This window comes from Rhinoderma darwinii, chromosome 1 (genome assembly GCF_050947455.1).
Source record: "Rhinoderma darwinii isolate aRhiDar2 chromosome 1, aRhiDar2.hap1, whole genome shotgun sequence".
Lineage (NCBI taxonomy): Eukaryota > Metazoa > Chordata > Amphibia > Anura > Rhinodermatidae > Rhinoderma > Rhinoderma darwinii.
Window position 1 is genome coordinate 364,615,750 of NC_134687.1, and position 27,460 is coordinate 364,643,209.

At 42.8% G+C, this 27,460-nt stretch overlaps 1 protein-coding gene across 1 annotated transcript in view; it reads right to left on the bottom strand.

Moving 5' to 3' along the window:
• Window positions 1-16,257: 16,257 nt before the first annotated feature.
• Window positions 16,258-27,460, bottom strand: part of RCL1 (RNA terminal phosphate cyclase like 1) — a 46,708-nt gene continuing 35,505 nt past the window's right edge. The window contains exons 8-9 of the mRNA XM_075827452.1: window positions 17,355-17,458; window positions 16,258-16,818 (exon numbers count right to left, since the gene is read on the bottom strand). Of these exons, the coding sequence (XP_075683567.1) occupies window positions 16,671-16,818; window positions 17,355-17,458 (252 nt within the window). The 3' untranslated portion in view covers window positions 16,258-16,670. The remainder of the gene's footprint in view (window positions 16,819-17,354; window positions 17,459-27,460) is intronic.

Here is a 27,460-nt window from a genome sequence, read left to right on the forward strand (position 1 = left end):
GTCTGGTGTCTGTATTTAGGGGGTCTGTATTTAGGGGTGTGGTCTGGGGTCTGAATTAGTTTATGGGGTCTGTATTTAGGCGTCTGTATTAGTTTTGGGGTCTTTATTTAGGGGTCTGTATTAGTTAAGGGGGTCTGGTCTGAGGTCTGTATTAAGGGAGTCAGGTCTTGGGTCATTATTAGTGTAGGGGGTCAGGTCTGGGGTCTGTATTTAGGGGTCCGGTCTGAGGTCTATTTATTCAGGGTGCTTGTTATGGGGTCTGTATTTGTTTAGGGGGGTCTGGTCTGGGGACTGTAATAGTTTAGAATGTCTGGGGTCTGTATGTATTTTATAATCTAGTCTGTGGTCCAAATGTATAAGTCTGAGTAAAAGGGGTTGTCCAGGCACATCAATAGGTCATCAGTATAAAAAAACGGTCTGTGCCCGCACCACCCCTTTAATGTATGGTCCTGGGCCTTGGTGTCTAAATTTGTGTGTTTCTATAGGGGCTGGAAATGGCTGCAGAAGTGATGGGCAAAGATGTCTCATCAGGAGGAGAAGTCGCCATAACGGTCTGCGTCAGATGGAGAAGAAAAGGTCTCCCATCACAGAAACGGCGTCACTGGATCTATAGGGGATCTCCTCTCGTGACATGTCTGTTGCAGGTAAACCTTGTATTCTACATATCTCTGTGTACCCAGAGCTAATAGACAAATGCGTGTTACCATTCACATTGTCAGGAGGATGTGTCTCTACACACTGTGATACTGTCAGCGATGGTTGGAGACTGTCAGTATGTAGGGACACAGCCCTTTGACAAGGGGAATCGTAACAACCATTTGTCAATACTCACACAAAAAGGTGGTGTTCACTATAGATACGGCAGAGCGGCGGTGGGGAAGGGGGGCCCAAGTTTGTGGAACAGCCCAGGGCCTATGGTCTACTTAATCCGCCACTGCCTGCAATTCAGCGTCTTTCTACGAGTGAAGCGGCGCGATACTTTGCGCCGCTTGCGTCGTTGAAAGGCGCTGATTGATAGGGAAGCAGGTCTCCATTGCTGCCGGACGGCGTGGGAACGGGATTAAGGTGAGTTTGAATAGTTTGTTATTTTATCATAATAAAAAAGTGTGTGCCATTATCTACGGGGGTGGCTTTATCTACAGGGGGGGGGGGGCTTTATCTACGGAGGGGCTTTTTCTATGGTGGGTCTCTATCTACAGGGGGGCTATATACAGGGGTGGGCTATCTGTGGAGCACTATATACAGGGGTGGGCTATATCTGACAGGGGGGCTATATACAGGGTTGAGCTATAAGTGGAGCACTATATACAGGGGTGGGCTATATCTACAGGGGGGCTATATACAGGGGTGGGCTATCTGCAGAGCACTATGTGGGACACTATACAGGAGTGGGCTATATGGGGGGCACAATCTACAGGGGGCTCTATGGCAGGAACTATCTACAGGGGGCACAGTGTGTGTGTGAGGGACACGGTATATGGTGCTATTATAATTAGAGGTGCAGTGTATGGTGCTATTATATTTAGGGGTGTAGTATGTGGTATAATGAGAACTTTATTTTTGTTTATAGGTGTAGAAATGTTGGAAAAGTGAGAAGCTGAAGACATCTGAGCGGCAAACTGCAGAAATGGGCTGTGACCGGGAGAAGTCATCATAGACGTCTGGACCGGATGGAGAAAAAGAACTAGAATCTGAGAAGTCACTGGTGAGTCACTTAATGTAAATGTTCATTCTGCCTCTAATCAGTACTGTAGTCACTGTATGATCTGCAGCGAGATGTTGGGTGGTATGATTATGATATGATTTATTTTTTGTGAAACAGCAACTCCCAGCATATCCTTACCATTGTTCGGGCCATGCTGGGAGCTGGAAACAATTTAGTGCAAACCTATACGGCAGGGGTTGCACTAAATTGAGCTGTACTTGTGCTGGTGCTGTATATATGTACTGAGCTTGGTTCTGGGGCTGTATTTATGTACTGAGCACTATTCTTGTGTTGTGTATAGAGCTATATTGCTTGTAAAATGTACAAATATTTTTATGCTCGAGTTACATAATAAGAAATGTGGAAAAGAAATGACACGTCGATTGGTAGAGAAAACAAACATGGCGAAAGGGAAGGAGATGTCGGGAAAGAGGTTGGGGGGGGGGGCAAACTGAATCTTTGCCCCGGGTGCAGAACCTAGCTCCGCCTCTGAGTTATTAATAATTCTGCCACATCATGGAGTTCCCTCTCACAAACCTCTCCCACACATGTAGCCGCTCCAAAAAAAAACAACACCCCCCCCCACACGAGGCCGCTCCAAAAAAAGAAACACAATCAATCAATCTCTCTCACTTTCTCATATTTCTTCTGTGTATGAGTCATGAAGAGATACATACACAGATGAAATAAAAAATGGCAGCACACAGAAAAGCAAAAAAATTGAAATAAAAACATTTTATGTGAAAAAATAAAGTAAATACGTTTACAAAATAAAAACCCTACTTTTTTTTATTTTTCCATCGATGTAGTCATATATGAGCTTTTTTTTTCCGGGACAAGGTATAGTTTTCATTGGTAGTATTTTGGGGTACATGGGACTTATTGATTAACTTTTATTTTATTTTTTATGGTGGGAATGGGAGAAAAAAAGGAATTTTGCCATTGTTTTTTTGTGTTTTTTTTGGACGCCATTCACCCGGCGGTTTAATTAATGTGTTAACTTTATTGTTTGAGTTGTTACGATCGCGGTGATACCATATATGTGTATGTGTTATTTTTTTTTTTACACTTTTACTAAATCAAACCACTTTTTGGGGAAAAAAGTGGTTTTATTTTATTTTTACGGTAATCTTTTTAATTTTTTTTTCTGTCCCACTTGGGGACTTCACCATGCGTTGCTGAAGGCATGCCGGGGTGCCTTTGTTAGGCCCCAGGCTGCCATGGAAACCCGACGGCATCCAGCGATTTCTTTGCGGCGGTGCCGATGGGGTGAGAGAGGGAGCTCCCTCCCTCTGTCAAACACGTTAGATGCTGCTGTCGCTATTGACAGCGGCATCTAATGGGTTATACTTTCGGAATCGGAGCTTGCTTCTATTTCGGCAGTTGGGGCAGAAGCTAGGCTGTGTATAACAGCCATGCTCCTGCCGATGATCGTGTGGGTACACTGGCAGTACCCACCCGATCAGAGCGACGGATATATCCGTAGCTATGCGGGAACACCTGCTTGCGACGGATATATCCGTCGCTTGTCATTAAGGGGTTATACCTAATTTACAGAGTGAGAATCTTAGTGTGCCAACCATCTTACCCTTTGGAAGGTGTATATATCAAGATATAAAACGCCCCTCTGCCCCCAGTAAAATAGTGTTCAGCTATACAGTCATATACTGCCAGCTATATTGCCCCCTGGACATATACTGACAGCCAGTGCCACAAGGCCCCCAGTAAAATATTGCCAGCCGCACTGCCCCCACTAAAATAGTGCCAGCCACACTTCCTCAAACAATGCCTACTTGTGTAATGAGGGTCTCCACTTGAAGAATAAGCTCTGACATGGCAGCTCTTTCCACATAGCCTCCTCTGCGTTTTATCTGGCAATTTCCACAGTTGCCTTGGAGTTTCCAGTTCCTGTTCTATGTATCCTTATTGACAGGAAAAACGGCCGAAAATAAGCCGTGTGAACATACCCTCACACCCTATTTTCAGCCATTTTTCTGGCCGTAAACGGCTGAAAAATCGGCAGCAGAACGTAAAAAGACGGCCGCAAAAAAGAAGCGCATGTCACTTCTTGAGACGTTTTTGGAGCCTTTTTTCATTGACCCTATAGAAAAACAGCTCCGAAAACGGCCGTAAAAAACGAGAGTATGATTAAAAAACTGATGAAAATCAGGAGCGGTTTTCCCTAGAAAACAGCTCCGTATTTTCAGACGTTTTTGAGTTTGTGTGTGAACATACCCTTACATGAAATGATAATCTATAACGTTGCATCCCCACCCTATCGGAGGACAAAAACTGCATGGAATAAAATAATAATTCTACCAGTGTGAACAGGTTCATTTTGTGTCATGTTAAAATTGTTATTTTAGCCAGACACGTCACCTTTCATTGGTGAAGTAGAGAACACAGTTCTATTTTGGTCTCACAAATTGCCTTGCTTCATTCCACTGTGCAAAAATAAAATAAAAATGCATTTAGCAAATTTCTAAAAAAAACAAACAATTTGTACTTATGCTTAAGAACATCTATTACAGGCAGGGGAAAAAAATGATGGAATAAAAGTGAATCATAGGCAGCTTAGATACAATGTGCCCCAACTTGCCACAATATTTTGAAACTCTATTTTTGAAACTACATTTTTCATGTAAAGATGGAATACATTTTTTTAATTGTTATATACTCCAAACTCAAATCCAGTTGTCTCTAGCACAAAACTCTAAAGTGGAGGATTTAGATGAGAGGTTTTTGGCTGCAAGGTAAAAAAAAAAATGCATGTATGGACAGTGAAGTCAGGGGCTCCTCCATGAGCGTAATCTCCGGCCAGAGAGTCGGCAATGCTCTGGCCGGGGATTCCTCTACTAGCGGGAACCCCTATGGCGATCTCTACAGGGGGTGGCACTATCTACATGGGCAGTATTTACAGGGGATAATGACGCTATCTACACAGGCACTGTGTGTGGCACTATCTACATGGGCACTTTATATGTGGGTACTGTGGCACTATCTACAGGGGCAATGTGGTTTTTTCAGGGGTTGGGACAAATGAAATTCATCCTTTTTTTTTTTTTTTTAACGGCCATGAAAAACAGATGACAATCACCTATTACGGGGTACCTAAACTTTAAAAAAAAAACTGCTGACATGTCAGAAGTTTTGATCGGTGGGGGCTGAGTACTGCGACCCACACCAATCGCTAAAACGAAGCAGCAGAAATGCTCGGATGAGCCGCTTGGTTTCTGATCATCTTTTATCAGAAAGCCGAGCAATTAGGCTATGTTCACACGCAGTAGTTTCAGACGTAATTTGGGCGTTTTACACCCCTAATATGCCTACAAACATCTGCCCATTGCTTTCAATGGGAATTACAATGTTCTGTTCCCACGAGCCTTTATTTTACGCGTCACTGTCAAAATACGGCGCGTAAAATGACGGCTCGTCAAAAGAAGTGCAGGACACTTCTTGTGAAGTTTTTGGAGGTGTTTTTCATTGACTCCATTGTTAAAAAACGCCTGAAAATCAGGAGCTGTTTTCGCCTGAAAACATCTCCGTATTTTCAGACGTTTCTAGTCACTGCGTGTGAACATACCCTTAGAGTATGGGCTCAATAGAAAGTCTATAAGCCCTTACACCAACTGCTTGGTTTTCCGAGAAAAGCCGATCAGAAACCAATCGGCTCAGCTGTTTCGTACTGTATCATTTTATTTAGTACAGAACAGCAGTTCCGTGGGGAGGCAAAGACTCCTAGCATCATAAATGTCTATGATGCCAGGAGTCCCGTTCACCTGTACTGTGGTCAGGCCAAGAAATCCGGCCGACACACAGACCATTTTTAGCAGTCCGTCTGAGGTTTCCGTCGGAAGAACCTCTCAACGGAAAGGCAAACCTTAGCTTCCGTTTGCATCACCATTGATATCAATGGTGAAGGAAACATTTCTAATGGTTTCCGTTTGTCACCATTCCGTCAGGTTTCCATTTTTTTTACGGAATCAATAGCGCAGTCGAATCAATAGCGTAACGGCTGTCAATACATGTAACAACTGTTAAAAACGGATGTGACATAGGGATTCAAGAGAACAATTGGTTCTCTTGCTGGCTATCGGCGGCACAATGACACATACTTACCGATGCAGTGCCGTCCTCTACAGGTGTGGTCTCTAGTCTCACGGGTTCTGCGAAGGCAACAAGATGACGTAATCGTGCCACCTTCGCAGAACCCGTGAGACTAGAGACCACACGTGAAGTAGACGACGCTGCATCGGTGAGTGTGTAGGGCATTCAGGCGGACTTAAATGTCGGGTATTGTTGCGCTTACTACAAGTGTAGTGTGGCGCTAGTACAGGGGGCTTTGTTGTCAACTGTAGCAAATTTTTCGGGACTGTCCTGAATTTACAGAGACAGTCCTGGAAGATTACTACAGGGAGAGGGGGGGGTGCTTTCTTCGGAGAGGTGTGTGTGGCATCAACTACAGGGGGCTGTGTGCCATCATCTACAGGGGGGCTGTGTGCCATCATCTACAGGGGGGCTGTGTGCCATCATCTACAGGGGGGCTGTGTGCCATCATCTACAGGGGGGCTGTGTGGCATCATCTACAGGGAGTCTGTGTGGCATCATCTACAGGGGGTCTGTGTGCCATCATATACAGGGAGTCTGTGTGGAATCATATACAGGGGGTCTGTGTGGAATCATACACAGGGGGTCTGTGTGGCATCATACACAGGGGTCTGTGTGAAATCATCTACAGGGGGGCTGTGAAACAATCATGACAATCACATTCCTTTGGGTGTTTTCAGGGGGTTGGGACAAAAAAAAGCCTGACAAATGAAATTCATGAGGTTTTTTTAATGGCCATGAAAACCCGCTTTCAAACGGACATTAAAAACAGATAGACAGACCGGAAATGGATTAAAATGTGGAGACACACTGATGCAAAACGGCCATGAAAAACTGACAGTTGATCAGTTTTTAATGGCCAGTTTTTTTAACGGCCTGTGACTAAACTCCATCAAAAAATAGGACCTGTCCTATTTTTGGCCGTTTTACCGGCCTAACGGCCCCCATAGAAGTCAATGGATCAATTTTTAATGGCTGTCAATACATGTAACAACCGTTAAAAAATGGATCTGTGACATGGGGATTGGCAAGGGAACTACTAGTTTCCTTGCTGGCTATCGGCGGCTCGATGACACTCACCGATGCAGCGCCGACCTCTTAAAAGTGTGGTCTCTCGTCTTCACATGTTCTGCGTAGGCGACGCAATGACATCATCGCGCCGCCTTCACAGATCCCGTGAAGACGAGAGACCACACGTGAAGGTGGGCTGCATCGGTGAGTGTCATCGCGTCGCCTTCGCAGATCCCGTGAAGACAGCGCTGCATCAGAGAGTATGTAGAGCATTCATGTTTGGGCTGTGCGGCATCATCTACATCGGGGCTGTGTGGCATCATATGCAGGGAGGTGTGTGGCATATACAAGGTGTGTGGCATCATATACAGGGAGGTGTGTGGCATCATATACAGGGAAGCTGTAAATAGTGTCTAGGTGAACATGTGACCTTCCTTTGGGTGTTTTCAGGGGGTTGGGACAAAAAAAAAGCCTGACCAATGAAATTCATCCGTTTTTCTAACGGTCATGAAAAACTGATGCAAAATGGATGTCAAACGACCATTAAAAACGGACAGACGGACTGGAAATGGATGAAAATTTATAGACACACTGATGCAAAATGGCCATGAAAAACTGACAGTTGATCAGTTTTTAATGGACATTTTTTTTCACTGTTGTGTGAATATAGCCTTATTCACACGACAGTGAAAAAAAATGTCCATTTAAAACTGATGAACGGTCAGTTTTTCATGGCCATTTTGCATCAGTGTGCCTCTAAATTTTCATCCATTTCAAGTCCGTCTGTCCGTTTTTAATGGCCGTTTGACATCCATTTTGCATCAGCGTTAAAAAAACTGATGAATCTCATTGGTCAGGCTTTTTTTTGTCCCAACCCCCTGAAAACAACCAAAGGAAGGTCACATGTTCACCTAGACACTATTTACAGCCTCCCTGTATATGATGCCACACGCCCCCCTGTAGATGATGCCACACACCCCCTGTAGATGATGCCACACGCTACCCTGTAGATAATGCCACACGCCTCCCTGTAGATGATGCCACACCAGCCTCCCTGTAGATGATGCCACACACCTCCCTGTAGATGATGCCACACCAGCCTCCCTGCAGATCATGCAACACCTGCCTCCCTGTAGATGATGCCACACCTGTCTCCCTGTAGATGATGCCACACCAGCCTCCCTGTAGATGATGCCACACCAGCCTCGCTGCAGATCATGCCACACCAGCCTCCCTGCAGAGCATGCCACACCTGGCTCCCTGTATATGCCACACCTGCCTCCCTGTAGATGCCACACCAGCCTCCCTGTAGATGCCACACCAGCCTCCCTGTACATGCCACACCAGCTTCCCTGTAGATGCCACACCAGCCTGCCTGTAAATCGTGCCACATACTCACGAGAGCAGCGCTGTCTCTTGTCTTCTTCAGGTGTGGGCACTCGTCTGCACGGGATCTGGCAAGGCAGCGCGATGGGGCGATGACGTCATCGAGGCGCCTTCAAACCCGTGAAGACGAGTGACCACACCTGAAGAAGCGCCGCAAACGTGAGTATGCCAACGATAGCCAGCAAGGGAACTAGTAATTCCCTTGCCAATCTCCATGTAACAGATCCGTTTTTAACGGTTGTTACATGTATTGACAGCCGTTACAAACGGATCCATCGACTTCTATGGGGGCCGTCAGGCCGTTAAAACGGCCAAAAATAGGACATGTCCTATTTTTTGACGGCCATTATTCACGGGCCGTTAAAAAAACGGCCGTGTGAATACACCCATAGAATATCATTGTTCTGAAAACGGCCATGTGAAAGCCGTTAAAAGGACGGCCATCACACGGCCGTTTTTCACTGTCGTGTGAATGAGGCCTTACCTTTTAAAAACAGCCAGACGAACGGGAAATGGATGAAAATTTGGAGACAAACTGATGCAAAACGGACAGTTGATTCGTTTTTACTGGTCGTTTTCACTGTAAATATAGCCTAACCTTTTCTATGTTCTGTTTCAAACTGATGCCATCAGTATTTATCAACCCCGTCGTGATTGGTCAGAGGATGAAAGATTGGAAAACAGAGTGATGTCAATTTGTCATTAGTTTTTCAATCATTAAATTTTTGTTGTTTTTATTCACAATTTTTCTGGCCAAAACGGCTGCGGCCAAATGTTAGTTGAAAGTTTATAGTGAAATAAAAAACATATTACAAACAATGCTTTTATGTTTGTGGAGTTTTTCTGGCCTTTGTAATTTTTGAGTCAGCCGTGTTTTTTCCAAAATGCAGCATGCTCTAGGTATGCCATCTTTTCTCCATACGTTTCTCTGTAGAGCTTGAAAAACAGCGATTTTGTTTACAAGTGTTGCAGTACTTACATTCAGTAGGATATAATTATTTTTGAGCACCCTGCCTTGAATTGGGTTTGGAGAGCCCAAATCAAATATATTTTCAGCAAGAAAAGGTATCTCTTACCTTTGCCAGCTTCTTCCTTCCAACGGACAAAGATATAGTATCTGGTAAAGGCCCTATAGATATCCTTCGTTCCTGTAAAGGACATATTCCAGGATGACAAAGAACTTTACCCTCCACTTTATACAGTTTTATTCCTAGTATTGTGCGTGAGGTGGTCGCGCATGACACGTGGATTTAAAGAACACCAAAGAGACAATGTGTCATCTACCATTCCCTACGTTAACCCAGGGTGTCAGATTTGCCTACAGCATTCCAGATTTGCACTTCGCGCATTAGGACGAGCATATTCGTCCTGTGTGACAGCAGTCTCTGCCGTCTCTGTGTGTGCGATCGAGAGCGGGGCAACGGCTGTAATACACAGCCACGGCCCCGCTCTGACAGCGGAGAGAAGAGAAACATCTTCTCTCCGCTGTTAACCCTTTGAACGCCGCGATGACAGCTGATCGCGGCGTTCAAGGAGAGGGGACTACACATTGATCGTGTCACAGAAAATAACTGTGACGCGATCAAAGCCCATAACTCATATGGCCAGACAGCCCAAGGTCCAGTGAAGGACCGCAGGGCTGTCTGAACATATTTCCTGTTGTTAGGGCATACTGAGGTATGCCCTAACAACTGCCTGTGTACGATCAGTAACAGGCTAATGTACTGGCATACAGATCTATGCCAGTACATTGCAGTTACAAAATAAAAATCAAAATGATAAATCCCTTTATGGGATTAAAAAAAAAAGTTAAATGAATGTAAAAAAAAAATAATGGTAAATAAATAAATAAAAAGTAAATAAAATACACAGAAATACTCATTTTTTATAATAAATCAACTTTTTAAAATATAAGTCCCAAAACATGAAATAATATAGACATATTTGGTATCGCCACGACCGTAACAACTTGTACTACAAATGTATACCATTATTTATTATGATCGGTGTATGGTGTAAAAAAATAAATATTAAAACTGCTGCACAACTGCTTTTTTTCTGCATTTTAATCTAATTAAAAATGTATAGAAATTAAACGATAATGTATTTGTACCAAAAAATGGTACGTACATAAAGTACAACTCGTCCCGCAAAAAACAAAGTCTCATACAACTACGTCGTACAAAAAATAAAAGCGTTATGAGCGTCGGGATGCAAAGAGGGAAATGTAAAAAAAAATGCTCTGTCCTCAAGGCTAAAATTGGCCGTGTCCTTAAGGGGTTAACTACAGCGTCCTTTTGGCCAAAATGATTACCAATACCCCAGGTATTTTTCATTATTATGTATATTCGCTTCTCTTGGACACAGCCGGGTCTTTGATGCTGGGAGAGCATGGTGTGTTGTTGTTTGGCATAGCAAGCAGGGTAGCCCGCTCTATGAACTATCAAGGCGTCACAAATAGGCTTCTACCTGGCTATACACGTTGTGCCTCATGACGTACACACTATCCCTCCATGTTTCACACACTTGCACCCCATTATCCATTTATTTCTATTGAGGCACTTCACTCATTACTGCCCCCTATATTTCACTTATAGTATTACACTTGCACACACACTATTCATTTATTATTTCTTACTACACATCCCATGCACCACACACCACTCCCCTCAAGACTAGTGGGAGTGGCTATTATTATTTAAAGCACCTGCTCGCCCTTTCATCAGCGTTTCTGACCTGGCTGTGTCCATTTGTAAGTATGGCCTTTTTCGGTGTTTTTGTATATGTCCCCTTGTTTTTATCGGTTCTGTTTGTAACTATTTATACTTAGTTAGCTACATGGACCTGTTAGGTTTTATTATTGCTGCAGTCAAGGCTGATTCTTCAGACTAAGGCCAGATTCACATGAACAAGTACAAACTCGGACGTGAAAAACTGCAGTTTTTCATGTCCGAGTTGCACCTATACGGGACCCGTTTTCACGGATCCCCATAGACTTGAGTATCGAGGGATCCGTGAAAACGGAAGAAAATAGGACATGTTCTATTATTCAATGGACCCTTCACACAGTCCGTTGAAATGACGGCCGTGTGAACAACCCCATTGAAATACATGCGTCCGTGTGACGGCCATTGTTTTAACAGCCGTCACACGGACGTATACTGCGGTCGCCTGAATTCGGCCTAAGGATAGTGCTACACTATGAAATTTGGCTGATCATAAAAGAGAATAAAAAGTAGCTGTAGCAAGCATTATTACTTTGTGTTGAAGAGTATAAAAACGTTGGAGGTTCTGCCATACTACAGAGATGATATAAACCTAATTTCCAATGTAAAAAAATGTGATTGGAAGCCCCCCAACAAAAACACACTACAATACTTGCATACATCAGGAATTTAAATAGACCACCTATGAAATGTGCCTTATTAATTGTTATTGTTTATACAGTGCATTTGAAAAGTCCTCAGACCATTTAAATTTATTCACATTTTATTGTTGAGGCCTTGTGCTGAAAAAAATAAATAAAAGTTTTTCCCTATCATCCTGCACTCCATACCCCATAATGACAAAGTGAAAACAGAATGATAGTAATATTTGCTAATTTATTGAAAAGGAAAAACCAAAATATTGCATTGACATAAGTTTTCAGACCCTTTTCTCAGTACTTCGTTGAAGCCTCCAGTCTTCTCGGGTATGATGCCACAAGGTTTGCACTCCTGGATTTAGGGATTTTCTGCCATTCTTCTCTGCAGATCCTCTTAATCTCTGTCAGGTTGGATGGGGACCGTCGGTGGACAGCCATTTTCAGGTCTTTCCAGATGTTCAATTGGTTTCAAGTCAGGGTTCTGGCTGGGCCACTCAATGACATTCACAGAGTTGTCCCTAGGTCACTCCTGTGTTGTCTTGGCTGTGTGTTTAGGGTCATTGACTTGTTGGAAGGTGAACAGTTAGCCATGAGCACCCTGGATCAGATTTTCATTAAAAAAAACAATATATTTCATACATTTCCCTTTATATACACACATCAATACACAAATCTAAGAAAAAAAATTATTCAACTTAACCCTCTCTTTTTAGATTTTTGCGCCATTTGTCTACATCTATTTCAGGACAGGTTTGTTTGATGTTTCTAGCTGCGAATAAAATGTTTCCCTGCATGCATTTCAGGCTGTAATGAGCGTACATGTGTCTCCTCCCAACAGTTCATGAGTGTCTTTCGTGCTCTTCACCATTGACATCCTTCCCTTCCAAGTTTAGAATCCTGTCTATCATCGTCACTTATTAGTTGCCCCATCCCTTCTCCTCACATAGCATATCGCTATCCACTGTGTAATATATATGTTCAATTTTATCAACTGATTTCGTAGGTTGTCCTTACTTTCTGTCCCTATGCGGACAGTGGGAGCCCCTGACGTCGATAAGAGCAGCCTGGAATTCCGTTCCAGGAGGAGACCCTGAGACCTGCATATAACCCCCATCTGCCTTATATATAACCCCCAATCAGCCCTGTACAGACCATTTGGGTGGGCACTGTCCGATTGCCGTGGCATTAGAGCATTCAGTATAAACAAGTAAATGGTGTGGACATTGAGGTATATTAATAACTGCTGGTGTATTACATAAGCCCGGCATGCGCATGCACGGTCCCATTTCAGGTATTAGCGGGGGCGCACTAACAGTCAATAGCTCACTGTGAGCTTTGGACACACGTGCACAAAATAGAAAGCCGCTCCAGAAATGAATGTCATCAGTGACTTTTCGTATATCCTCGGAGGTCTCTCTGTTCCAAGACCATGTGATGGGTGTACGGCAAGTCAGAGGTGGAGCCTCAAAAAGTGACATCATAGGTCATGATGAGCAGGCAGCGCAGAGAAAAGTAAAATTTAAATAGTAAGTATATAAACATATTAAAAAGGTATGCAATATGCAATGTAATAAAAATAGCTCAGAAAATCCCGTTAAGAATATCTCTGTACTTTGCGCCATTCATCTTTCCCTCAACCCTGACCAGTCTCTCTGTCCCAGCCACTGATAAACACCCCCACAGCATGATGCTGCCACCACCATGCTTCACTGTAGGGATTGTCTTGGGCAGGTGATGAGTAGTGCCTGGTTTCCTCCAGACACAACACTTAGGGTATGTTCACACGAGGGCGTCCGTAACGGCTGAAATTACGGGGATGTTTCAGCCTGAAAACATCCCAGTAATTTCAGCCGTAACGACATGTGCAGGCGCTTGAACGCCGCGTCCATTACGGACGTAATTGGCGCTGCTATTCATTGGAGTCAATGAATAACGGCTCCAATTACGGCCAAAGAAGTGACAGGTGACTTCTTTGACGCGGGCGTCTATTTACGCGCCGTCTTTTGACAGCGGCGCGTAAATTACGCCTCGTGTGAACAGACAAACGTGTGCCCATTGCTTTCAATGGGCAGATGTTTGTCAACGCTATTGAGGCGCTATTTTCGGACGTAATTCGGGGCAAAAACGCCCGAATTACATCCGTAATTAGTGCGTGTGAACATACCATTAGGGTATGCTCACAGGCTTAGCAAAAAAAGGTCTGAAAATACGGAGCTGTTTTCAAGGGAAAACAGTTTCTGATTTTCAGACTTTTTTAATTAACAAGCGTTTTTCACAGCCATTGTTGGAGCTGTTTTTCTATTGTCAATGAAAAACGGTTCAAGAAGTGACATGCACTTCTTTTTCGCGGGCGTTCTTTAACACGGCGGTGTAAAAAACGCCCCTTCGGGACAGAACGCCGTTTTTCCCATTGAAATCAATAGGCAGATGTTTTGAGGCGTTCTGCTTCCAATTTCTCAGGCTGTTTACGGCGGAAAAACCGGCAAAAATAAGCCATGTGAACATAGAACTTTTTGGCCCCAATTCTCAGGCTATCTTGGTTTCATCAGACCACAGAATCTTGTTTCTCACAGTCAGAGTCCTTTAGGTGCTTTTTTTTTTTTTTTTTTTGCAAACTCCAGGCAGGCTTTCAGGTGTTTTCTTTTACAGAGGCGAGGCTTACTTTTGGTCACTCTGACATAAAGCCCAGATTGGTGAAATGCTGCAGTGATGGTTAACCTTCTGGAAGTTTCTCCCATCTACAGCTCAGCCATAGTGACCATTGGGCTCTTGGTCACCTCGCTTACCAAGGCTCTTCTCCCAAATTACTTAGTTTGGTGGGGCAGCCAGCTCCAGGAAGAGTCCTGATTATTCCAAACTTCTTCCATTTAAGGCTGGATTCGCACGAGCATGTTCGGCCCGTAAAGGACAGAACGTATTTCGGCCGCAAGTCCCGGACCGAACACTGCAGGGAGCCAGGCTCCTAGCATCATAGTTATGTACGACGCTAGGAGTCCCTGCCTCTCCGTGGAACTACTGTCCTGTACTGAAAACATGATTACAGGACAGTTGTCCCGCAGCGAGGCAGACTCCTAGCGTCGTACATAAGAATCATAGACCTACTATGCTCTTGGGAACCTTCATTGCCCTTTGTACCCTTCTCCAGATCTGTACCTCCACACAATATTGTCTCTGAGCTCTACAGGCAGTTCTTTCATCCTCATGGCTTAGTTTTTGCTCTGATATGCATTGTCAGCTGTGAGACCTTATATAGACAGGGCTGTGTTTTTCCAAATCATGTCCAATCAAATGAGTTTACCAAAGGTGGACTCCATTCCCGGTGTAGAAACATTTCAAAGATGATCTAGAGAAATGAGAGGCCCCTAGAGCTAAATCTCAAGCGTCACAGCAAAGGACCTGAATGCTTGTCCATGCAAAGTTAGAGGTTTTTAATCCTTGATAAATTATAAAAATTGTGTTTTTACTTTGTCATTATGGGGTATTGACTTCAGAACGCTGGGGAAAAACTTGACCTATATTTTAGTACAAGGCCTCAACAAAATAAAATGTGAAAAAAAAGTCTGAAGACTTTCCAAATGCACTGCATGTTTACACCAGTGTCTTTGTATCAGTATCAAGCTTCGTATAATGGAAGAACGCTATTACAGCTACAAATACATGTGACATAGTATTAGCATTTATGCCAGGGCTACATGGAGACATTTGTCACCTGCCTAATGTAACGCATTAACAGACCAGTCTGCTCACTCATTCCACCTAATACCATAGGGCACTGCAGCATGACCATTATATCACAGACGTATTCAATCTCACCTGTTTGCTTGGTCTTTGCACTAAAAGTTTTAAAACTGGGTCTCTGCCTCTTGCTTCCTGTACATCTTCTATACACTCACAATCCTACGACTTCTCACATTCTTCTGGTGACTTAAATATGCAATTATCAAATTTGTTTTGGGACAGACTGAGTATACCAGACTAAATCCTTAAGATGAGAACGGGTCTCCCTGACTTCAAACTACACCATATTGTGGCAATTGGCACTGGCTCTTCTATGGATCCACCAAACATTACCCTCGCACTAGCACTGGCCCCTGTACCTCTCCCCACCTTCCCTAGATTAAACCCAGAGATAGAATGTAGTCCTGTGCTCCCATCACACATCAATCACAGTTGCTTAGTTTTGGGACTGCAAATTGAAGAAAAAAAAAAGGCTCACTATGCAAATCCTTTTGGAGTATGATACTATCTACGTGAAGGTGGACAATACTGCACTATGAAATCAGTAGTCGGAGATCCCAATATACATGATTTTTCATAAGATAATGACTGACTGGATTCCTCCTTAAGGTTTATTATGTCTATCAAGATAGTTCTCAGATCAAACCATCTCACAAATCATGTGTCCTACGTGAATGTAGGTTTGTGTGTTCCAGAAGGGACACTTGAGTGTCAGGAGCACGTAGGCAACTATACATTTTTCTCAATAACATTCTGTGAAACTGGTAGCAGGTTTTTAGTGCGGATTCAGCCACACATTAACATACCCTATTAGTAAGTAGAGTGAGCCATGTCGCTAGACCTATAGGAAACATATTAGATCTGCCCTGCCCACAGTTTGCACAAACAAAATAAAAAAGGCAAATTTTATTAGTGCATTGCTTTTTAGAAAAATGCTAAAAAAAAATTACCACCTACATTTCTCCAATTTGTTAAATGAATCTGACAAAAATATTTGAAAAAGTTTAACGTATTCACAAAAAACAATGTCAGATACTATATGAAACGGAACTATCTACATATCCAAGAGTGCATCCAAACCAAAATGCAACAGGGAACATAAACACAGTAAATTAAAAAAAAAAAAAAAAATCGAACACGTTAAGAAAGTATTTAGTCAGAACTTTGTGGATATTTGGTGCCGAGCGTGTGTTTGGAAGGTCAGCGTTTTGTTGATGTGGTACCATTGGTTCAAGTCTTCAAGGTCATGTTTTTTTTTTCTTCACAGCTCCCAATTGATAAAGCACAGCAAAACACTAAATTCTGACTGTAGGACATTTAGTACATAAGTCAGTTTATCCCAGAGAGAATTTGGCTGCATTATTTTATGGTCTTGCTGAGATTAGAAAATCCAACACCGACACAGGTCATCAGCACTTTCTCCGTTCCTTTACGTTCTTCAAACGTCTTGCTTTCAATTTTAAACATGATCTGGAAAAAGCTCCTCAGATGCCGCAAAAACTCAATCCTGCCAAGTACACACACAGAACAGACACAAGTTCAAATAGATATACAATTTATCAGCTATTGTAAAGTAGGAGAATACCGTCCATCCTCCTACTTTTTGTATTTTTCAGTCTACCAAATGGTACATTTTTGGAATTAAGGAATGTTTATCTAAAATATGTCCCATAGTCATTGGCTAATGAAGGAAATTCAGTTAAGTCTTACTACAGTTCATTAACATCCATTAGTGATACCTTCAAGGAGGTCCATGTTCTGTTCAGTGAGGCCCAGAGCAGTCAGCCTCTTGATGGCACCACCATTCTTCAGTTATCACAGTACTGTACCCTATACATACACAGCACCGGTACCGTGATAACCGAAAAAGGACAGTTCACAGTCTTAGACTCCGCACCAGGCCAAGATGGTCCTCTCTACAGGACGGTCCCAAACACTACATGACTGATCCCCAAATATTATCCAAGAACCTCGAGTCAGAGCATCCAAGTGACATGGTAAGAGAATTAACGCACACTACACGATGTGAAAAAACCCACTTACGTGTAAGACGACAAAGGTCCAAGCAAGACTTTGGAAACATCCTGCTGTCCAAGGGTCATGAGGAGTAGCACTAAACTCTGATTAACTGAGTCCACACATCCTCCCTGCAGACAGAAATATGCAAGTCTTTACACAAAGATTAGGGTGAACAGGCCACAGAGCTGGACAGGAGATAAACAAGAGCAGACACCAGTTGCAAAAACTCAGGGGATTAACCACAAAGTTTACTAATATTCAAAAGCATAAAATAATTTTTAATGAAACTGGAACACACCAAATTTAACATAAGAAATAAAATGAAGACAAAAGCAAAATCACAAAACAGAGCTACCAGTAATCATGCTTGCTTTGTAGTTATATCCATCCTGCTCTGTATTGCCTGCACTGACCCTTAGTGGGGACATAAGAACATTGCAAAACATGATCCACGTTTCACTGCTATGAAGTTGAAGATATGCTCATTAGAACAAGGGTGGAAAAAAGGCAAAACTCAGTTTATCAAGGGGGGGGGGTAAAATGAAGAAAAAAATAAAAAATAAATACATTCAATTGACCATGGGTACAGAAGGATCCCCAAATGAAAGGTCTTCTGCATTAACCAATTACCTGCTATATCAAGAACAGGTGCTCTTATAATAGGGGGTTACTTATTTTATTGCCAGTTCTTTATATGGCATCAATATATTTTGCACCACTATGCACAAGTTATATTCACACACATTGGTGTCTGCCTCCAGAGGGACTCACAGTGCAATTTTCCTATCAAAGACGTGTACAAACACAAAGTACAGCCAATTTAACAGGAAGCATGTTTACCTACCTCTATGGGGACCCCACAGATGCACAGGGAAAACAAAGACTCCATGCAGATGTGGTCATGGTTGGATTTTAACTTGGATCCCCATTGCTGAAAGGTAACCCGTAAGCCACCATGCTGTCCAGCTTTAGAGGCGTGAATAAACTTATGAAAAATCTAAGAAAATTATAATAAACTAATAAAGATCTGTTATGTAACCACACGAGTTGCTGCAAACCTTGCCAGAAGCTGGAAGGTATTCAGGACACTGTGCCCTCTAAAAGTACTGGCATACGGTATGCATACTCAGCAAAGACTAAAAACCACAGTCACATTCTGATGAGTTCATATTACTCAAAGACTACTGAACTCGTGAGGACCTAGAGGTGAAGAAGAAGCAGTGTCGGGCAACACTCCTCTCAGCTATACTGCCGCATACATTAACTGCTAAAGTTGACAGCCAATGCCAAGAGCATTTGTGATCACATTGTGAATTTATTAGCACACTGTATAAGACTGATTGACTGTACATTAGATTGAAGACACAAAAATACATTATGACAGTGAAACATCTGAGACAACCACACAAAATTGCATTGAAAAATGGTCTAGAGGGTTGGTTCTCTAAAAAAAGATTGCCAGTATGCATAGTATATGATGGAACTTAAAAACCTTTAACAGGTACCTGGCATTGATAAAGGGGTGGTCTTCTCAAAGAGGTGGTCTTGAGGGGTTTGTATTTTTATATATTAACTTACTGCGTAAGAGTCTTCAGCATTGCTTTTGGCCAGCTTTTGCTGGCTGTATCCAACAGAGGAAAATATGGCTAACAACTAAAGCGCATAGACAGGAGATAGAGACCGGCCATCATATGGTAACCAATTTGGCCCAGTACAGTACTTTTGGCTGCTTCAAACAAAGGAAAAAAATTCTCATGTCTGTTGACAGCTTTATCTAACTTTCTAATACACTAAACATGGATAGGTGCCACTTTCATTGCAAGAAATCACACAAACTAAACCAACACAAGGGTTAGGGCAACAAAGACACTGTTTACCAGCTGCGAGAAGACAAGGTGTCCATTTCCAGTGTGTTACAGTAAACAATCTGTTCTGACTAACAGTCAGTCACCAACAAGCCTCCAAAACATGAGGTGCCAATGCCAATTATTTAGTCTATTTCAGCCATCATGAGCTGGGTAGAGGGTTTAAAAAAATCAATAAATTAAAAAAAAAAAAAAAAAAAAAAAAAAAAAGGGGGAGGTTGTAGCATTAGTAGCTACTGCCCCAGAGCCCAATACAAGTTACCAGGTCTCCCTAGGAGGTGCCCCACACGAGTACATAACATGACTTGACAGTGCTGTAGGAGACACGGTTAACCCCTTCCCGCACCTTGACGTTAATGAACGTCAATGTGTGCAGTAACTTCGCGCACCTTGACGTTCACTAACGTCAGTGCTTTGACAGTTAACCGCCGCGCGCCGCTACACCGCAGCGGCGGTTAACTGTGCAGGGTGTCAGCCCTGCTCTCCCTGTTGCCAATCAGCGGCCTGTCGCCGCTGAAATCGGCAATTAACCCCTTCGATGCGGTGGTCGATTGCGATCCCCACATTGAAGAGGTTTACAGCGGATCGGCAGCCCCCCACATGTATTTGCGGGGGCTGGCGATCCTTCTCACGGCAACCAGAGGCCAGACAATGACCTCCGGGTTGCCATGTACGGAAGCCTCGGAGGATCAGCCTCCGGCCGTTCCTCCTCTGCTTCCTGTCAGTGTGACAGTTACGTCACAATGACAGTTACAACACATTACACTACGTGTGTAGTGTAATGTGTTCCAGCAGCGATCAGAGCTGCAAGTCTAAGTGTCCCCTAGTGGGACAAGTAAAAAAAGTAAAAAAAAGATAATAAAAAGGTTTTGAAAAAGTGTAAAAATAAAAGTTAGAAGTGACAAAACAAAGAATGCTTTTTTTCCTATAAGAAGTCTTTTATTATAGGAAAAAAATTAACACGATAAAAAAAGTACACATATTTGGTATCACCGCGTTCGTAACGACCCCGACTATAAAACTGTAATATTATTTTTCCCGCACGGTGAACACCGCGAAAAAAAATAAACGAAAAACTTTGCCCGAATCACAATTTTTTGGTTACCAACCCTCCCAAAATCGACAATAAAAAGTGATCAAAAAGTCGCATGTACGCCAAAATGGTACCAATACAAACTACAACCCGTCCCGCAAAAAACAAGCCCTTACACCGCATTTTTGACTGAAAAATAAAAAAGTTATCGCTCTCAGAATATGGTGACACAAAAAAGAATTTATTTTATAAATAAGTGATTTTATTGCACAAACGCTGCAAAACATCAAAAAGTTATATACGTATGGTATCGCTGTAATCGTATCGACCCGCAGTATAAAATATAATGGTAATTTATAGCCCAGGGTGAACGCCATAAAAAACAGTTTCAGAATTGATGGTTTTTGGTCACCTTGCTTGCCAAAAAATTGAATAAAGCGTGATCAAAAAAATTTATAGTACCCCAAAATGGTACCAATGAAAACTACAGATTGTCCCGCAAAGAATAAACCCTCACCCAGCTCCGGTGGAAAAAAAATAAAACCGTTCTGGCTCTCAGAATATGGCGATGCAAAATGTGCAGTGTTCCAAAAGCAGATAAGATCGGGCGCCTTTTATCAGTGCGACACCGGCCCCATATCTGCCGATTATTATTTATTTACTGCATTATTATACCCTGATGTACCCCGCACAGATAACATGTACCCTGATGTACTCCGCACAGATTACATATGCCCCCACATTATATATTGAGACACCAGTAAAACACCAAACAGAACTACTACCAAGCTACATCTGCGCCCCAAAAGCCAAATGCTGCTCCCTCCCTTCTGAGCCCTGCAGCGTGCCCAAACACCAGTTTACGCCCATAGATATGGCATCGCCATACCCAGGAGAACCCGCTTAATATTTTATGAGGTATTCGTCTTCAGTGGCACAAACTGGGCATAACATGTAGTGCACTAAAATGGCATATGAGTGGAAAACTGTAATTTTTACTCTGCACATTAACCCCTGCGCGCACCACAACATAGCATGTCGTAGTGTGGGGGGGGGGGGGGGGTGATGCATGGAGCGTCTCACGTGAAAAATAAAGCATTTAAAACGGCAAAATCACTGTTTTTTGGTCACCTTGGCTCTACCTAAAAATGTAATAAAAAGTGCTCAAAAAGTTGTATGTACCAAAAAATGGTACCAATAAAAACGACCGCTCGTCCCTCAATAAATAAGCCCTCATACCGCTCTATTGACTGAAAAATAAAAAAGTTGTGGCTCTTGGAACGCGGGGAGGAAAAAACTAAAAAGGAAAAGAAAAAAAATGGATCAGTCCAGAAAGGGTTAATTACTTTCTAATGAAAAAACATTTATGACCACACGTGGGGTATTGCCGTACTCGGGAGAAATTGCTTTACAAATATTGGGCAGCATTTTCTCCTTTATCCTTTGTGAAATTGAAAAAATACAACATTTTAGTGGAAGAAATGTTGATATTCATTTTCACGGCCTAATTCTAATAAATCCTGCAAAAGACTTGTGGGGTCTAAATGCCCACTATAGCCCTAGATAGATTCTTTAAGTGGTGTAATTTCCACTTTTGGGGGGGTTCCACTGTTTGGCCTCTCAGGGGCTTTGCAAATGCAACATGGCACCCAAAAACCATTTCAGCTAAATTTGATCTCCAAAAGACAAATAGCGCTCCTTCCCTTCTGAGCCTTGCTGTGGGTCCAAACAGCAGTTTATTACCACATATGGCATATTTCCGTAATCGGGAGAAATTGTTTTACAAATGTTGGGGTGCTTTTTCTCCTTTATTCCTTGTAAAAATTAAAAATGGCTACCTTTTTTCAGAAAAAAAGTAGATTTTTACCTTTACAGAATAATTCCAATGAATTCAGCAAAACAACTGTGGCATCAAAATGCTAACTTTACCCCTAGAAAAATTCCTTGATGAGTGTAGTTTCCAAAATGGGGTCACTTTCCGGGGGTTTCCACTATTTTGTTCCCTCCAGTGCATTTCAAACGCGACACGGCACTGAAAACTATTCCAGCAAAATCAGAATTTCAAAATCCAAATTGTGCTCCTTTCCTTCTGAGTCCTGCTGTGGGTCCAAACTGCAGTTTATTACCACATATGGGGTATTGCTGTAATCGGGAGAAATTGCTTTACATATGTTGGGGTGTTTTTTCTCTTTTATTCCTTGAAAAAATAAAAAAATTCTACGTTTTTTTCAGAAAAAAAGTAGATTTTCATCTTCACATACTAATTCAAATACATTTTGCAAAAAAACTGTGGGTTCAAAATGCTAACTATACCCATAGATAAATTCCTTGAGGGGTGTAGTTTCCAAAATGGTCACTTTTGGGGTTTTTTATTGTTTTGGCCCCACAAGACCTCTTCAAACCTGACATGGTACCTAAAATATATGCTAAAAAAAAGGAGGCCCCAAAATCCACTAGGTGCTTCTTTGCTTCTGAGGCCTGTATTTCAGTAAATTAGCGCACTAGGGCTACATGTGGGATATTTCTAAAAACTGCAGAATCTGGGCAATAAATAATAAGTTCCATTTCTCGGGTAAAAACTTCTGTGGTATAGATTTTTTTTTATTACAAATGAATTTTGTAAAAAAAAAATGACATTTGTAACTTTCACCTCTACTTTGCTTTAATTCCTGTGAAACGCCTAAAGGGTTAAAACACTTTCTGAATGCTGTTTTGAATACTTTGAGGGGTGCAGTTTTCAAAATGGGGTGATTTATGGGGACTTTCTAATAAATAAGACCCTCAAAGCCACTTCAGAACTGAACTGGCCCCTGTAAAAATCGGCTTTTGAAATTTTCTTGAAAATATGAGAAATCGCTGCTAAAGTTCTAAGTCTTGTAACGTCCTAGAAAAATAAAAGAATGTTCAAAAAACGATGCCAAACTAAAGTAGACATATGGGGGATGTTAACTAGTGACTATTTTGTGTGGTATTACTATCTGTTTTACAAGCAGATACATTTAAATTTAGAAAAATGCTAATTTTTGCAAATTTTCTTCAAATTTTGGTGTTTTTTACAAATAAATATTGAATTTATCGACCAAATTTTTTCCGTAACATAAAGTACAATATGTCACGAGAAAACAATCTCAGAATCACTTTGATAGGCAAAAGCATTCCGGAGTTATCACCACATAAAGGGACACATGTCAGATTTGAAAAATCGGCTTCGTCCTGAAGGCCAAAACAGGCTCAGTCCTGAAGGGGTTAAGGGGAGGCCGGTTTATTTACCTAAGCCTTAAGTGTGGAAGTGGCAGAAAGGTTATAATCACTCAATGTAGAGGAGCAGAAAGATTCATAACAGAGCTTTTGATTCTAAGACTATACAACAAGACCAGAAAATAGAAATAAACCGTTAAAAGCATTGACAGACTTCACATCTGAAAGTAAAATTTAAAGCTTACCTGTATTTTAATTTAGGTGATCCCTTCTAGCCTTCCCTGTCTGAAATCATGTCTCCTCGACCTCGTCCTATACTTTAATGCCCACTGTGTCATCCTCACACAAGTTTGCTATGCTTTCTGGGCAAGCAGCCTTACTGGTATTTATTAACTGAAACCAAATACAACTGAGTTTGGTTGCCTTCACTCTAACAAAAAGGTTAACTAGTGCTTTGCACAACATCTTATGAAACATTTATCGCACCCTGCAAGCTTGTTTTATTCTGCACATGTTCAGAGATGTGAGCACAAACAGGAGAAAAGTGACACTGGTTGTATTTCATGGCACCGTACACGCCTATTCTGCGGGGACATTCAAATCAGTAGTAGAGAGATGTCTGACAGTTGAGCTAGCCAAGCAGTGGACTTCTGCACTACATTGACAATATTGTACAATGGAAAATGCCCCAATTATCCCAGAAGGTGGTGTAATTGCAGCATTTCTGGGGCAATTTATAAATTGCCCTTTGATATTCCGGGCAAAATCCCAGACTCTTACTAAAAGTTAAAAATTACGCTTACCGGTAATTGGATTTTCCATAAACCTGCACAACGGCACTCCTAGGAGGATTCCCCGCCTCTCGAGGGACAAGAAACATGGACACAGGAATAAAAGGCCCCTCCACCATACCTTATCCAGCAATAGAGTACCTCCATACAATAATTCAATATTTACGTGACACTAACCAACCTATGAGGGAGAAAATCCCATGCCGGTGTGGAAGTTCACGGAAAATCCAATTGCCGGTAAGAGCACTTTTGATCTTTTCCTGGCACCTCCACAACGGCACTCATAGGAGGAATAACAGAGGATTTTTAATTTAGGGAGGGACAACTGCCGAAAGTACTTTACGCCCAAAGGACAAGTCCCTGTCTGACAATACATCTGGTTTGTAATGTTTAAAGAAGGTTAAAGGTTTATCCCAGGTAGCTGCCCGAGAAATCTGGTCAATAGAAGTGGATGCCCCTTCAGCCCATGAAGTGGAAACTGCTCTCGTAGAATGCGCTTTGAGGGTATGTTCACACGAGGTCATTACGTCCGTAATTGACGGACTTATTTCAGCCGCAAGTCCCGGACCGAACACAGTGCAGGGAGCCGGGCTCCTAGCATCATAGTTATGTACAATGCTAGGAGTCCCTGCCTCGCTGCCAGACAACTGTCCCGTACTGTAATCATGTTTTCAGTACGGGACAGTAGTTACACGGAGAGGCAGGGACTCCTAGCGTTGTACATAACTATGATGCTAGGAGCCCGGCTCCCTGCACCGTGTTCGGTCTGGTACTTGCGGCCGAAATACGTCCGTCAATTACGGACGTAATGACCTCGTGTGAACATAACCGGAGACCTACTGGGGGTGAAACACTCCTGTTTTGGTAACAAGCAGAAATGGTCATCTTAATCCACCGGGCAATAGTGGCTTTACTTGCTGCCTTCCCTTTGTGCTTTCCTTGAAATTGAAAGTAGATGGTCGGTCTTTCTAAAGTCGACGACTTTTTCAAGGTAACCCAGAACACATCTTCTGACATCCGGGTGATGGTATTCCTGCTCTTCGCTGGAAGATGGATTGGGGAAAAAAAAGGTTAATGAAACCTCCTGTTGCCAGTGAAACTTTGATACGACCTTTGGAAGGAAGGAAGGTTGGTGTCTTAGAATAATTCTGTCAGGAAACAACAAGTAGTAAGGGGCTTTATAGGAAAAAGCCTGTAATTCTCCAATTCTAGTGGCTGTTGTAATTGCTAGGCGAAAAATGGTTTTAAAAGTTAAAAGCCTGAGGAAGATGTTTGAAATTGGTTCAAAGGGTGCAGTAGACCATACAGATAGTACTAGGTTTAAGTCCCAAGGAGGGACTGTGGAATGGACTACTGGATTTATACGATCATAACCCTTTAAGAATCTTTTAATGAAAGAATTTTCTGCTAGTCTACAGTCTAAAAAAAGCATTCAGAGCGGATATATGTACCCTTAAAGTGCTGGTTTTTAGGCCCTTTTCTAGACCTTTCTGTAGAAAGTCTAATATTAGAGCAATACTAGGTCTAGACCAGGGGTCTCAAACTCGGCAGGGTAAGTGGGCCGCATATAGAAAAAATGGGAAGTTGACAGGACGCATTACTTTCAAATTTGATACAACACAAAATTATTGTTAATAAATTACTTATTTGAACTACTATAACACTATATTACTATAATAATAATAATACTACATTACTATAAAATTAATACTACATTACTATAATAATACCGTTAGGTTTAAAATTTGAGATATTTCTCCACGTGTTTATTTCAACAATCCAGTTTAGGTGTCGCTAAATGCAATCCGGCGGCTCAGTTGGCAGACACGTCAGGATTGGGCAGCCCCTTTTTAGATAGTGCCGCAGTGCCCTCCGTAGATGCTGCCGCAATGCCCTCCGTAGATGCTGCCGCAGTGCCCTCCGTAGATGCTGCCGCAGTGCCCTCCGTAGATGCTGCCGCAGTGCCGCTTCTAGCACTCTGCCTGGGATTCCAGCTCTGCTCCTGACATCACTGTCCATATATGGAGTCCCGGGCAGAGCGCTAGTAGGCTCTTCCTGGGACTCCAGCTGTGGTCCTGACATCACTGGGACTCCTGCTCTGGGGAATTCCACAGAGTCCCGGAGCAGAGCCAATACTAGCGCTCTGCACGGGACTCCGCTCTGGGGGAAGACCCTGACACACTGTCCATATATGGACAGCGATGTCAGGGAATTCCACAGAGTCCCGGAGCAGAGCCGATACTAGCGCTCTGCACGGGACCGGCTCTGGGGAAGCCCCAGACATCGCTGTTCATATGTGGACAGCGATGTCAGGGAATTCCAGAGTCTAGCGGCTCTGTGTCCCGTGGGCCGCAGATGACAGCCCCAGGGGCCGCATGCGGCCTGCGGGCCGCGTGCTTGAGACCCCTGGTCTAGACAAACTGTCCCATTTGTGCTGGGAAAAAGAGAATGAACTTCTGCCAAACTCTGAGGTATATCTTTGAAGTGACTTTTTTTCGGCTATTTAAAATAGTTGAGATTACAGCGTCGGAGAACTCCATCTTCCGAAGGATCAATCGTTCAGCATCCAAGCCGTCAGCCGAAGTTGAAGTGTGTTTGGATGGAGAGAGCTGGCGGAGAAGAGGGAACCAAGATCTTCTGGCCCAAAGAGGAGCAACCAGAATTACTCTGGCATTCTCTTCCTGGATTTTTGCCTGCGGTATTAGGGAGAATGGTGGAAAGGCATAGAGGAGAGCTCTCGGCCACCTCAGACAGAGCATCTATCTTCCAAGGATGGTCTCTGTGTGAAAGGGAATAAAACGCTGGGACTTGATGGTTCTCTCTTGAAGCAAACAGATCTAGATCTGGCCACCCCCCATATTTGGGTGATCGGATTGAAGATATAAGGGTTTAACTTCCACTCACGTTACCACAAGGAGAGACTGCTGAGAAAATCTGCTGTTGTATTCACTTTGCGTCTTACATGGACCGCTGACAGGGAGAGGATGTTTTTCTCTGCCCATATCGAGATCTGAGCAGATACCTGGTACAGGTTCTTGCTTCTGGTTCCTCCCGGTTTGTTCAGGTACGCCACAGTGGTTATATTGTCTGAAAGGACCTTGATATGTTTTCCCTGCAAAGAGGATTGAAGAGCTCCAAGCGCTTATTTTACGTCTGACAGCTCCCTCAGGTTGGAAGAAGCTTTTGCCATGAGGGGATCCCATAAGCCTTGGGCTAGAGAGAGAAGAGTAGGTGTGGGCTCCC